The sequence below is a fragment of the Oryzias melastigma genome, linkage group LG14 (assembly GCF_002922805.2).
Source record: "Oryzias melastigma strain HK-1 linkage group LG14, ASM292280v2, whole genome shotgun sequence".
NCBI classification, from domain to species: domain Eukaryota; kingdom Metazoa; phylum Chordata; class Actinopteri; order Beloniformes; family Adrianichthyidae; genus Oryzias; species Oryzias melastigma.
This window is the reverse complement of record NC_050525.1, coordinates 18,791,988-18,806,437: the sequence shown is the minus strand read 5'-3', so window position 1 is coordinate 18,806,437 and position 14,450 is coordinate 18,791,988. Positions and strand designations below refer to the sequence as shown.

Sequence of the window (14,450 nt, the reverse complement as noted above, 5' to 3'; positions counted from 1 at the left end):
CACAACCCCAACCTAACATTACCGGTGCAACAAAATGTTGGAGATATCCATACAGTTTTGACCAGATTCCAGCTCAGACGAGAAAAACAAAGACGTTCATGGATCGATTTGTCTACAAAAATTAGATGCATCAGAATAGAACGAAGCCCATCATATTTTCTATGTAACAAATTTGCTCTTGTGCTCCAGATTAGCAACAATTTGAATAAAGAAATACTCAGAAATGTCATTTTAAGCTGAATTTTCATTATATATGTCTTTCATTGTTAGAAAAATGCCACAAGAACCTGTTTAAAACACCAAAAACACAATTCTCTTTGAAGTGGCTCTACAATTAATTTGTAGAACGATATAGGGGGATTTTAGAATGAAATAGATAGAAAAAAACTCTGCCTTTCAAAATAAAATAGTTAAGGATCATTCTCTTTTTATGAAAGTAAGAAAAAAATGTTTCTAATCTGTTGCATAAATGTATTATTTAAAGGAAACTTGAAACCAAATGGGTGGAACTCCACTTTGTGAGTGAAATACTTTAAACGGATGGTTATAAAGGTTCAAACTAAATCAGAATATTTGACACTTGAATTTTGTGAATAATTATTAGGTAAATCAATAAAAAAAACGAAAACCAGTTTGGATATTATGGAGTTTTATTTCATTAAAAAACACCTTTTTGACATGAAGACAAAAAAGCTCATCCAACGTACAGAGGCAATAAATAAAGACTAAACCCAAGCAGCCCTGCTTCATTTTTGGCAACATTTGTCATTTAATTCTTTGTCAAAATGGATTTTTGTTTATAATTATTGGTGCTTAACAAGCTAAAATTCTTTATTGAAAACATTTTGAAGCCATCAGGAAAAAAAGCTGTTAGAAAAGTGAACAAATGTATACTTTAACCCCATAAGTATGTTCACAATTAATACATTTCTTCTTTAATTCCATTCCAAAGTGTCCTCACACCTCCCGTCTGTTTTAAAATAATCTTTCTTTGATTTGGAAGAATCTCTGCCTTTAAGCTACAGAAAATAAATCAGAGTGAGACCTCATCAGCAGATGTGGGTTTTTACCAAAAACTACAGATGCTTGAGGATTCAAATATAAATTCATGCTCCATGACGGCTTTGTGGTGTTAATATGATCTATCTTAAATGTTTTTGTTGGAGCGTTCATGTGCAACATATATTTACATGAACAAATCTGTTTTTTTGATGCAGCACGTATCTCAGATGCTGATGAGATTATTAAAAATTACAAAATATTTAAAGCAAAATCTTTTTGGATAAAATGACGTTCTGAATTTTGAGAATAGGTTCCAAAAGTTTGGTTTTAGCTTGAAATCTATATAAAGAAAAAACAACTGAAGTGAAAAAGGAATCATAAATAAAAATAATTAGTGAACGGGCCGTCGGCGGTCACCTCTCGTTTGTGATGATGACAGAAGTGCCACTGTAGTGTGGAGTCTCTCTGTGGACCTCGAGGGACGAGCGGGTCCTGGCGCTATGGCAACGGTAAGAAGTGGTGTCTTTGCCATGGTAACCGGGGCCGTCTGCTGAACAGATGTTGAAAGCGTTCGCTTTCACCGACCGCTGTTTGCCCAAAGTTTGCTGGAAGTTCAGGGACGTGCTCTGAGCTCGGGGTCCTCCCGTGTCCCCAGCGTGAGTCAAAGTCTGTCCGTCTTCCTCCTCTTGTTGCTTAGCAACAGCTCCAAACTGATGTGGGTTGTTCGTCAGTGGTGGATATCTCACAGCCTGGTGGCTTCTGGGGATCTCGGTCATGCAGAGTCTTCTTCTCTGCTCTATCTGTGCGGCCTGAGAATGGTCCACGCCATTCAACAGACGCCTACCGCCGTCCTGTGGCGAACCTCTGCAGGTCCGATCACCGCCGAGTTCTGGATCGAATCCTGTTTTATGTCCGATCTGCTGGTTTAGACGTTCCCTGTCCTTGATGGAAGGAGATCGATGAGGATAGCAACCATCAGGGTCCTTACTGGGAGGTTTGAAAGCTTCACAGGGTTCTTGCTTCAGGCTGCTGGTGGTGGTGGGATGACTTCTGCCACCGGGGCAGTCTAAGGGGTATCTTTGCTCAGCTGCCAATTCTAGACCTGGAAAAAAAAAACAAGTGGTTTGAAGAAGGAGCACCTTCAAAAACTGTTCAATCCAAGGTGTACCTTTGTGTGTGTAGCTGTTGAAGTTCCAGCCAAGAGATTCGTGCAGAGAGCTGAAGATCTTCTGGGAGAATTCAGAGGAGGCGGTTGAGTATGTGATCTGGCTGTGCTGATCCAGACGCTGGTGGTTGTAGGGGTACTGCAGGTTCAGGGGGTACGCTGGGCTGTAGGAGATCTGAGCTGCTTTAGGGGGCAGGTTAGAGCTCCTCTTCACTCCAGATGTCATCAAACACGGAGATTTCTCCTTCCAGTGTACCTTCAGAGAGAAAACACCATCCAGGAACAGTCATATTCTTTAAAGGATTCTTTAAAGAAACAAGAAATATTTAATAATTGTCTGTTGTTACAAGCTTCCATAACAACGTTACTTTCATAAATCACATTTGTTATCATAAATTACTCAAAAATTGTTTGTTTTTTTCATTTTTAACAGAAGAAGCTGTCATTTTTTTTAAAAATAGAATATATGGGGAAAAATGCAAAACTGACAATAAAGCCCCAGAATAAAGTATATTGAAATCAAACACATTTTTCTTACGCTTTTTGGGACAAAATATGAGTGTTACAAAACAAATCATCGATGTCTGAGAGTGGGGACACACATTCTGGCAGGGAAACGTACCTTGACACAACACCTGTTCATATACAACGCATACACGCTGATGCCAACTCCACACCCAACCCATTTATAAGCATGGACCGAGGAGTATAACAGTTTGTGTAATTCTTAGTCTGTGTGTACATTTGAATAAAATCACAACCATGTATCAGGTATACATTACATATAGTATATAGTACCCTATTAGTTTATAGAAAAGGTTGAAATCTCTTTTATCTGTTGTACTTTACACAAAAACATTAACACCACAGCCTGGGTCTTATTTCTGTGATGATCAGAGTCCCTTTCCTTTTAAAATTGGACCACAATTAAGCATTTTATGGTCATTTTACTGTATCTGCTCAGTCGTATCTCAGACCTTTACAATATGGCGTCCCTCTTTACGTATCTTGGACTCTGGTAACAGGCTAGCGTACCGTATCAAGCAATATATTTATTGTTGGTGACAAAATGTATAGCATTCCTTTTAATTCACGTAATTTCCAACCGTTTGAAAATTGTTCATGGAGGAAAAATTAAAAGTTGAGGTTTGTACTCAACTAAAGCTGAAAGAAAAAGCCTGGAGAAAGATTGATAAGATTTACACCACTTTCATGTTTCACAGCAAACTTCTTCCGTCTGTAGGTGGTGGGGATGCGCTGGTTGTAAACAGTTGAAAAAGGAGAAGCCCCTCCCTGCTTGCCTAGTGTGAACACCATGAGCTACACTCACGTGGTTGAACACGCGTCACATGCCTGGTGTGTCCGTGGCTTCACACTTTTCTCTGTAAGCTGTAGAATTGATCCGTTTTGGTCAATCGTTCCAGTAGAAACCTCACCTCTGGATATGGAGCTGCCCTGATTCTGCTCTTCATCTTGACTGCTTTGGCTCTGGCTTGTCTTTGGTGCTCCAGAGAGAAAGTCTGGTACATGTACTTGCAGGTTCGGATCTGGTCTCGAGACAGCTGCAGCTCCTTACACTCCACATCCCTGCGTGGAAACCAGCTGGCTCGGGTTGAGGTTCTACAGGCGGCGGTGCTGAGGCGGGCGGCGGACTCACGTGAGGACGTAGTTCACGCTGACGATGCAGTGAGGCCTGGAGGAGCGGCTGTTGTGGACGATGGTGGCGTAGCTTTGCACCCACACCCAGCCGCCGTGCTTCGACAACAAGCGGTAATATTTGGTGGTGACCTGGCCTTTCACCAGTACTGTGGGGAGCACAGAGAAAATAACTAAGTCACACATTTTAACACAGCAGGTCGTAAAATAGTAAAGACTGAACTCTGTTGGTATAAAAAATAAATCCAAAAATCTTAAAGTTAAAAATCACATATATTTCTATGTTTTTATTTTTCATTTTCTTACATAAACCTCTTAAAAAAGAAAGTGATAAAGCTCTAATTTATCATATATTGTCATATTTTGTTCTATTTTTTATGAGTAGTACTTTTTATTGGGTATATTATATCAGGTAAAAATGACCGCCAAAAGTGATGGTGTAACTTTTTATAGCGAAAGTGTATATAGATATAGATATTCACTCGACCACTTGACCAGGATATTAAATCTAAAAAAAGAGGCAAATGTTTTGAAACTCGGGGTGTATATCGGCAAGAATCCAGCGATACGATACATATCGCAATACACGTCTCACCATACTGTGCGTATCATTATATATACCAAGACTGCATCTGAATCATTTTTTAATGAGTATACTTTAGAAAACCTAAGAAAAAAACACCTTTCATGTTAATAAATGGTGAAATGTGTTTTATTTAATGATTACAAGACTAAGCACTGCAACTGTATCTTATATTCGTTCTTATCCGAGTCGCTACGAGTCACTGCAATCATGATACTGGCAGCAGCGTAGTACAGAGTTTTGGTCCGGTACCCATCACAAGTAAAAACTAAGTAGTACACGTCTCATAGCAACAAAAAGAGCGAGGCTGACTGAACTTTTAACACAAGCTGGTTCTCTTTTGATCGCGGTGCAGAGGCTCAGTGTGCCGCCAACTAGCGGTTTAGGTGAAAAAACTAAAGTAAGACGCAGAACTACGTTTACTCATAAATAATTAATTAAATATTGTCTTTTCAACATTTTAAATCAATAGAAGTTGCCCTTTGATATCCACGCAATACTTTTTTTTTTTTACGTGTGGGCCAAAACCAATTCAAATTCCATTACTTTACCCAATGGCAACAAGCTGAAGCTTTGAAAGGGAAATGTGCAGAGAACAAGCTGCCAAAACTCAAAAGTTCAGGCTAAAATGTTAGGAAAAGGTTAGGATTCAAACATTTAACTGTAGAGAAAATGCATTTTATTGTTCTAAAAATAGTCATTTTTCTCCCCTTGAAGAAAACTAATGTTATTTAAAAGCCATCATATCCAGTCTATGACTATTACCCACATCGAAGTGAAATACTGAGAGGACTCACGTAAATGGTGAGCGTAGCGTAGATGAAAAACATCACAGGTGTGGACATGGTGGTACAGAGTCTTCTCTATCAGGTCCTGAGGCTCGTATCCCGTCAGCTCAGCCACCCTGGCTCCAGCACACAGGACAGAGAACAAGTTAGGCCACGGTTATCGACATCACTGCGTTACAGGACATCACGAGGAGACAACAGCAGTCCCGGTTAGAGCTGATTCACTGTCTTAAATGACCCCCAAAGATCTCTCATTCACCCACTCAGTCAAACATCTCCTACTTCATGTCCAAAAAGATGAGCTTCAAGTCCAGGCTGGCCCGGAACATGAACATGTTGCTGTGGAGTTTGATCTCGGTGATTCCGCTGGGCGGCAGGGAGTGACCGACGGCCACCAGACCCACAGTCTGATAGCAGGACTCGTACAGCGCCATGTCCATCACGTACTGCCGCAGCTTCAGGTAACCGCTGCAGTGGATGACCTGAAACCACACCGACGCCGTCACAGACGAGGTTTGGAACATCAAACTAACATGTGAAGGAATTTCATGAGCAACCCTGAAGTAAAGAGCTTGAAATGTAGCACAAAAACTGATTAATATGTATATATATACATTAGTGAACAAGAAGAATAATCATGTAAAATGACTTTTTTTAACTCATTATTTGAAATTCACTGATTCTTGAGAGTTGGAACAACACTTGTCCCATGTAGAAAATAAATAAAAACACTAAATAAGTTGGAATGGTGAATACTGGTGAATGTTTTAGTGTTTTGGGAGTGTTTTTGTCCAAATGTGTGACAACTTATTAGATGCTCCATATTATTTCTGGTCAGCTTTGAAAACCATAAAAAACTATAGTTGTGAAAATCAATTCAAACATAATAGGTTAAAACTATAAAACAGAGTCACACTTAGTAACTCTCACTACTCAACAGGTTAGATGATGTAAAAGTCAGGAAATCTGATTTAACTAAGTGTTTTTTGAAGAACTGGATCGTCGGTTCACTCATTTCAGCGGCTGCATCCGTTAGGCAGACGTGATGTTTTCGTTCATGCAGACCTTTGCTCAGACGGATGTGAGTCTAAAAACATTGAACAAACACTGGAAGGCATGAAGGGAACAACAAACTCCACTTTATCTGCACAAGGAGGTGGAGCTTGGAAAAGCGTTTTTTTTAAATGAAGCATAGAAAAAAAATTCTCCAATATTAATAGTAATTTAACTTTGGCATTAGATAGTATTAGATAGCTGTTGGTGTCATCTGACTTTGATTCTGAATCATTGATTTTCAATAATTTAAGAGGAAAATTAATAATCTATCCTTTTCCTATCCGTGCTTCACCAAAAGCAGGATGACGGGGGTCTGCTGGAGCTGTTTTCAGGTGCTGATGGATAAAACACACGAGACTATGAACTACGGTGGCCCTGATGTGCAAGACACTTAATGCAAAAACATATTAAAGATCGGAGCAACAATCAAAAAAGCAACACAAATAGTTTAAAAACCAACATTGAATTTTATAAAGCACATTTCCAGAAACTGAAACATAATTTAAAAAAAGGAAACAAAATAAAAATGAAACATTTTTGAAAAAGTGATTTCTAGAAATCAAAATGAAATGGTTAAATACAAAACAAAAGAAGAAGCTGGCAAAGGTAGGAACTATGGGACATCACTGACTGGATGATGACATTTGTCCATTATTTTTACCTAAAGTTATTTAACATGAAGCGATACTGGATAAACTCCAAACTGATCACGATCATTGTTTTAATATGAAAACATAAAAGACACATTTGAAAAAACTCAAAGGTCATCTTCCAATCAGCGATGTCCTATAGTATCTACTTCTTCTACTTTTTACTGTATTTAGTTTTTTAACATTTCAGTTATTTTGTTTTCTAAAAAGTAGATTTTTTTTGTCAATGTGCTTTGGTTTCTGGAATTTTGTTGTGCTTTCTAAACTGTAATGTTGTTGTTTTTATTTGTTCAAATTATTTTTACTTTTTTGCTTGTGAATTATTGTGATCTGGAGACAAAGCTCTAGAATTACTTTGGAAATCCCCTCTGACATTCATTCATCCTCTTGGCGACCTCATCCCTTTTGGGGTTGCTGGAGCCTAACCTGGCTACTAATGGGTGAAGGACAGGTCTCCAGTCTGTTCCAGGGCCTCAACCACACATCCATTTACACATTTAGAGTCACCAATTTACCTATGAAGCATGTTTTTGGATGGTGGGAGAAAGCTCCACACAGAAAGGTCTCCATGTGGTGGTTCTGTTTCATATCCCCCAAGTGGGATTTGAACCAGAGCCTTTTTACTGTGTGGCAAGAGCGTTAACCACTGCACCAAAGCTCTGACATTCTCAGGTTAAACTAAACAGCTGATAAACATTGTTAATAAACACAAAACAAATATAGATCTTGTTTTTAATTAATGTCCTACACATAGATGTCAAAATCTGTCAAACCAGTTTTAACCCTGGAGAACGCTCTGACGGGTGGAAGTAGGGTGGGGGGTGTCGCCTGCCTAAATACCCTGACTGACCTCTCTACCAAATGAGATGGCTCAAAAAAAATTCAAAACCAGCAGCAGAAATAAAAATGAAAACACAACCCAAAACTTAAAAAAAGCCAAAAAAAAAAACATAAAAAGACACAAAAACTGAAAGACTCAAAAGAAAAACATACAAAGAAAAAAAGCCATTAATTGTTAATAGCTGTGACCCAAAATGAGCAAGCTAAAAAAAATAAATAAATAATTAACTTTAAAAGCCTTGAAAAAATTGATTCTTAAAGGTTTAAAAGTTCAACACATTAAATGATGAATCGTCAACGGTGTAAAGATGCCAGAAGTGTGTAAGACATGACATTACACTGTAGTGCACACCTGAATACATCATCACACCATTACTTTTGTTTGTCTGCTTAATGAAGACAATTTAAAACGTGCTTTTTGTCTCCAAAAGAAAAGTGACACCCCAATATATACAAGGATGATACTCTTCACCCTCAACAAGGACTGCAGACGTACCTTATACCCTCCACACGTCAGTCCTGCATTCCGCTTTGCAAGAACACACTTCATCCTCAGGAAGAAGGAGCGCTCCATTTCAAACTCTACAAAAACACATTATAAGACATTACTAACAGAAAATACCATCAAATTAACATTAAATTGATTAATACTAAATCAAAAAAACATTTCCACCCTTCCAAAGAAATAGGAAGTAAGTCTTAACTGTGCAAAACAATCAAGGTTAACTCAAGCAATGACACCATTTATCTATAATACTATCCAAACTGGAGGCACCGTGGGAGAAATGATGGCGCGGTGGTTTCCCGAGACACAGAACGGTTGTCATCTCGTCGTGGTCCGAAGGATGAACGTACTCAAATATGCTGTTTCCTGTCAGCTCCACCTGCAGCACAAACATTTCCAGCATGCACAAGTATATGTGCTGAGGCGTGAAGGAACCAGCACCCAGAGAAAGTCAGAGCAGACCTGTGGGTCCATGCAACACCAGCAGGACGCTCTCACCTGGGACAGGCCGAGGTGGACCGACGCCGTCTCGGAGATGTAAATGATTTTTCCGTCAGAAGCAACGACAAAAACAAAACCGTCCAGAGTCTGAGGAAAGGAGGAGGAGGAGAAGGAGGTCATTATGAAGCACAATTTGAAAATAAAAAGGTTGTAATTTCAATGTTTTTCAGCACAGTAAGCTGGTTGTTCACCATCTTTGTATATTATTCATTATTAAAAATCCTAAAACTTCACATTTGACCATTTATTGCTGTAGAAATTCAAATATTTTAGATTATAAAGAAAACTTTGTCTTCATGTTAGTTTTAAACATTTTGTAAATACGTTTAGTAAAAAACAGGAATCCTGGTGAATATTCCAGCTATGACAGTTTCATTGAAACTGCTAACACTTTAAAAATCGTACTTTTTTGGAAAAACTACATTTTTATTGTACATTTAAAAACATTTGTAGCAAAGAAGAAGCTTGGTTGTTTGTTTGATTCCTCGTTTGTTCGTTCATTTGATTGTTGGTCGAATTTGCGAATTTTTTTTGTCTGTTTAATTGCTTGATTGTTTATTTATCTGATTTCTTGTTTGATATGACATTTGGTTGGTCATTTGATTGGTTGTTTATTTGACTGACTGACTGATTGATTGATTTAATTTTCAAACACAAAATAAAATGGTTAAACAAACATGATAAACATAAAGTGATGGACTGAGTGAATTGAAGAAAATCTTATCAATTTCCCACCAGTCATACTGTACTTTTTTGCATTCATTGCATACATAAACCCTAAGCATAGAATTCTCATAAATACAAAAATACAAATTTAAGAAAAAATTAAAATAAAATATAAAAATGTGCCATAAAAATAAACTTGATTTTTTTTTTACTTTACATACATTTAAATTGTTGGTACATACTTTCTATTCATAAAATAGTCAAAAGCGCTTCGCCAACAACGATTTATAACTGTTCCTATTTAAAAAGTTGAATGTTTTTTGAATAAATGTAAGCTCCACATAAAAACGTATGAATAAATTATCTAAAAATGAATAGTTTTTTCATCATTGATTTTTTACCAACACATTTTACATTATGTCCTCCTTCTGTGCAACAATTGATGAATAAAATGATTTCCCATTAGAAGGTTCTGACAGCCACATGCAGCTCTTTCATCCCTCCTTTATGACTCTCTGACTGTAAAGAACAATACAAATGTTTTGGTTAATTTGTTTAAGTTAATTAAGTTTTGTCCATTTACAGTATGTCTACATGTCAAGTAACTGAGCAAAATTGTTGTAAACAGATTATATATTTGAACAACTGAATTTTATAACAATGCTGTGACGCTTATAACTCAGAAAAAATTAATCTTTGACTTTCTTGTCTTTTTAATTCTGCAGCAGGAGGATCTTTTATTTTGAAAGGAACTTGTATCTGCTGCTATCAAAAGTAAAATAATTTGAAGAAGTTATAAATAGAAAAATATATTTTTGCTACAGTTCCAATGTTCTACTTAAACAGCTTCATTTTATAAATGAATAATCACAAAAATACATGTATTTTTCTGATTCTTAAAGTGGAACTCTGCAGAGGAGGGGGTGTGATGCACTGACCTGTAGAAGGTGGGCGCCCAGGTCTTTTGCCATGTTGTCCAGAGAGCAGGACCGTGATGACTCCCCCCAACCATCACCCAGACCTGCAGACAACCGAGTGATGAACATGGGAAAGACCGGCGTGACAGCACAGAAGACTTAGAGAATATCTGTCAGGTCAACACGCAGACCAGTCACCTGACTGATCAATAACAGCTTTAAAATCAAACTTTTTCCAGCAAAAAAGCAAAAAGTTGGAGTTGATCTGCACCATATCACCGTCTGTCCAGCTGGGCAGTCCATCCACAATATAAACTATTTTATAAATTATTTATAGAGCACTTTTCTTCACCTCAAAGTGCTTTGCATAAAATAAAAATAACAGTTTTCATAATAAAAGTCCCCAACACACAAAAAACTGTTCATAAAATCCAATTAAAACCAATAGAAATGTAAAAACTGCATATAAGTTCAGCAAAAAAGAATAATTTAGCATATGGATGAAGCACTCACATCCTCATGTTCCTCGGAGTCTGACCTTTAGGACCACCAGACCCAAACTAAGGACTCTAAGGGTCATAAACTCGACGTAGTTCCGGTAAAAACCAAGTTCCAATTCCACCAAGACAGTAAAATAATCCTAAATCTGACAGGAAGTCAGTGTAGAGATTTCAAAATGTTCTGGTTAAAAGGCCGACGGTTGAATAAGAAAGATTTCAACATCTCGTCAACGACCACAAACTCATTATCTAGAAACGTTTCTAACTGATGGAACATGCAGCTTTTATTAAAATAACCAAAAATATTATGATCTCATCATCAAAACCTGGAAGAAAAAAGGATAAAAACTGTGAATTAATTGAAGTTCATTTAGGGTAAAAAACAAAGTGACTATTGAAAGGAAAAAGATTAATAATAATAATAAATTAGGCTGTCTGGTCTTATCTCATTAGTGCAGCAGGTTTAGGAACGATCAATTAATTTTAAAGGAAGTCCATGAATCTTACAGAACATTAACTTTATCCTAGTATCAGTTGGATGATGCTGCAATTCAAGATTATCTTAAAGAAAACAGATAAAAATGAAGAGTTTGAAAAGGAACAAATTCAGAAATTTGGTCTTTCATGTTTTATTTTCTTACCCTGAAAAAGTCTATTTCATATTAAAGTGATGCATTTAGATTTAAAAAAAAAATAAAATTTCCATGTGTTTTGTTGTCACAGCACGACAAACTTTGATTGGTAGAGAGGGGAGCTACGGGTTACTGATCGCCGTCAGGGGACATCTCTCTGAGGCTCTGCTGCGTCCCGCGGGACCACCTCCCCTTTGGTCAGATTCATTTGGCCGCCGTTTGTGACACGGAGGAATTAAGTGGAGGAAACCGAGTGTGACGTTAATGCAAATGAATAGAAATGAATTCACATTTACACTCAGGAAAAGAGCTTTGCTTGGAGGTCAAAAGCTGAGTCAGCAGAATGACTGAACACAATGTGAGGAAATACTTCAGTAAAAATGTTTCATTATTTAACACTTATTTATAGTATATAAAAGCTAATTACCTTTTTCTTTAAATAATGGGATTTAGTTCTGGAAATTTCACTTTTAATTAGTCCTTTTTTGTTGTACTTTTTATCAATGTGTTGATTTAAAAATGTATGACAATTTAAAAACACACATTTCAATTAAAACAGTGAATAAACATAAAAAGATAAAATTATGGAAAAATGAAAGATAATCAGGAAAATACATTTTATTTTGTCCCGTTTGAGAATTTAACTTAATAAATTAAATACTTTGGATTATTTTGACATTTAGTTGATTTATTTTTCTTTGCAACGTGTTCAGACAATTCTACCCATAATAACTAAACTATTAAGTTGAATTGTAACAAGTATATCAAGTAAATGCAAATACTTCATTTATTTTTAGGTGATCTTCTTATTGAAATCAACTCCAACCACCAAATTCTAATTTTATTTAATCTTTTTAGTTTGAGAACTGCACATTTTAAGTATAATTGTTTTTTGCAATTAAAACTATAAAACACTTCACAGAGAATGCTTTTTCCCATTTAATCAACAAAGTTTTGGAAAGATTTGCTGCAAATTTGAATGTAAAATTTGATTTTTGGGGAAAAAAATAAACAAACTGTTTTTTTAAAGATGATTGTGAAATATAAAAAAATATATATAATAATATTTGTTGCAAATTAATGCAACAGATACATATTTTTACTGAGTACAATATTTTGAGGTTCCTTAAATCCATGACTGTTGAAGCGAAATACCACAAAACTAAAGCAAAACTGGATTTTTATTTCATTTATTTTTATTGATTCTGCCTTTTGGATGGAGTCGCTTTTTATCTTATAAAAATGAAAACTCAAATGTTGAAAACTTTTAAATCCTTACTTGTTTTTTTATTATATATTATTTTAAAAATACCGTATAAATTGGGGAAATTTGTCTTTTTGAGTTCATGTTTATTTTAACTTACAGCTCAAACAGAATCCAAACGTGCGTAAAAATCGAGAAATCCTCAAGTTCGACAGCTGACTCTGATATGCGCAAGTACAAAAAAAAAGAATATTGACATTTATTATGTTGTGGACTCTGATATATTTCCTATCTGCGATCATTATTCTCTTTTTCTTGGTATAAAAAGCAACGGAACTGCTTTTCATTTCCCTGCATGATCTGCTGCACGAGAGCGACAAAATCCACCCACGTGTCAGTCTGCACTTCTGACGATTTATTTTGGATTTTGTGCCCAATCAAAGCTAATAATGCGCGTTCCTCCTTGTTCTCCGCGCGTCACTGAGGTTAACAGCTGCAGGATTTTGGCCTTTTTACGCGCAGAAAAGCCGCCGATGCTGCAGAGTTTGGCTCGTTTGGAAAGAACCGGCCTGGAGCGCCGCTTTCCCTCTGAGGGTGACAAGCGGAAATCTGCAGGCTTTCCTGCTCATTCACCTTAAAACAACAATGATAACAATAAAACAATTTAATCGGCTTATTGTAAGTGTTGAGAGAAAAAGGAAAGAACTGATGCGTAAAGTGTGTTTTTGCCGCGCTTGTTTTGGCAGTTTTTACAGTGATCCGTGTAGATCAAGAAAATAAACAAAAAAAATGCTTGTAGTTTTGATTAATTACAAATAAAATTAGTAAAACATTTTTTATTGAGTTGTTTGAAGAAAACAGACTATTTATTCCCAAACTTCTAAAAGATTTGACATTGTTTTTAGTCTTCCTTTTTGGTTTATTTAAAAAAAACACACACTTTCGCAATTAAATTTAAAAAAAAAGCTTTATACCTTCATGAATTTGGATTAAATTTGGTATTTTGAGGAAAATCGAAAGACTTTTAGGGTTTCCTATAAAAGAAAAAGAAAAAAACGGAGTTGGTCTCAATTCAGATGCAACATAATGGAGTTCAGCTTTAAGACAAAATTTGATTTATGATAAAACTTATTATAGAATAGAATAGAATAGAATAGAATAGAATAGAATAGAATAGAATAGAATAGAATAGAATAGAATAGAATAGAATAGAATTATTTCCGACTGGAGTTCCAAATATTAACACCATAAAAAAAATCATAAAACAAAGATAATTTCCTTTGATTTTCTTCACTCCGCGGATTCTGACCTTCGGGGAAGATCGCCCTCATCTTCAGGTAGCTGCTGGTCAGCCGGATGATGGAGGCCTTGTCCAGCTGGGAGGTGATGGCCGCCGGCAGCGGCAGCAGCTTGGCCAGCTCGTAGAACTCTCCGTTCTCCTTCTCCCGCCTCGTCTTCGCCGCGTTCTTGGATTTTTCCTTCATCTCTGCGGGTTTCGAGTCACTCCCGCAGCGTCCGGGACGCACCGGAGCGCAGGAACCGCCTCTGGACTCAACCTGCTCCAAGTTTGGCGCAGCTCTTGTTGCGCACTCTGCAGCTGCAGCAAATAAGTAAGGACCCCTCCACACACCCCCCCTGGAAATGCCACGTCCACTTTGTGATGCTCTGAGATGCTGCTCCAAACGCGCGCGCGCAGGTGCTGCACAAGGAAAACAGAAAACTTATTTTGCGTAATTGCGCGGACGAGCGATCTAGTCAAGCTGACTCGCCTGTGCCGGACAGCGC

The 14,450-nt window shown here is 37.0% G+C and overlaps 1 protein-coding gene across 1 annotated transcript; it reads right to left on the bottom strand.

Moving 5' to 3' along the window:
* Positions 1–552: 552 nt before the first annotated feature.
* Positions 553–14,429, bottom strand: sim2 (SIM bHLH transcription factor 2). The gene is made up of 10 exons (XM_036215345.1): positions 13,975–14,429; positions 10,351–10,433; positions 8,744–8,833; positions 8,516–8,624; positions 8,237–8,322; positions 5,477–5,676; positions 5,204–5,310; positions 3,825–3,972; positions 3,604–3,754; positions 553–2,423 (listed from the first exon to the last, which is right to left on the bottom strand). Exons 1-10 carry the CDS (start codon positions 14,147–14,149, stop codon positions 1,416–1,418), a joined length of 2,157 nt encoding a protein of 718 aa, XP_036071238.1. The 5' UTR covers positions 14,150–14,429; the 3' UTR covers positions 553–1,415.
* Between the last annotated feature and the right edge of the window lie 21 nt (positions 14,430–14,450).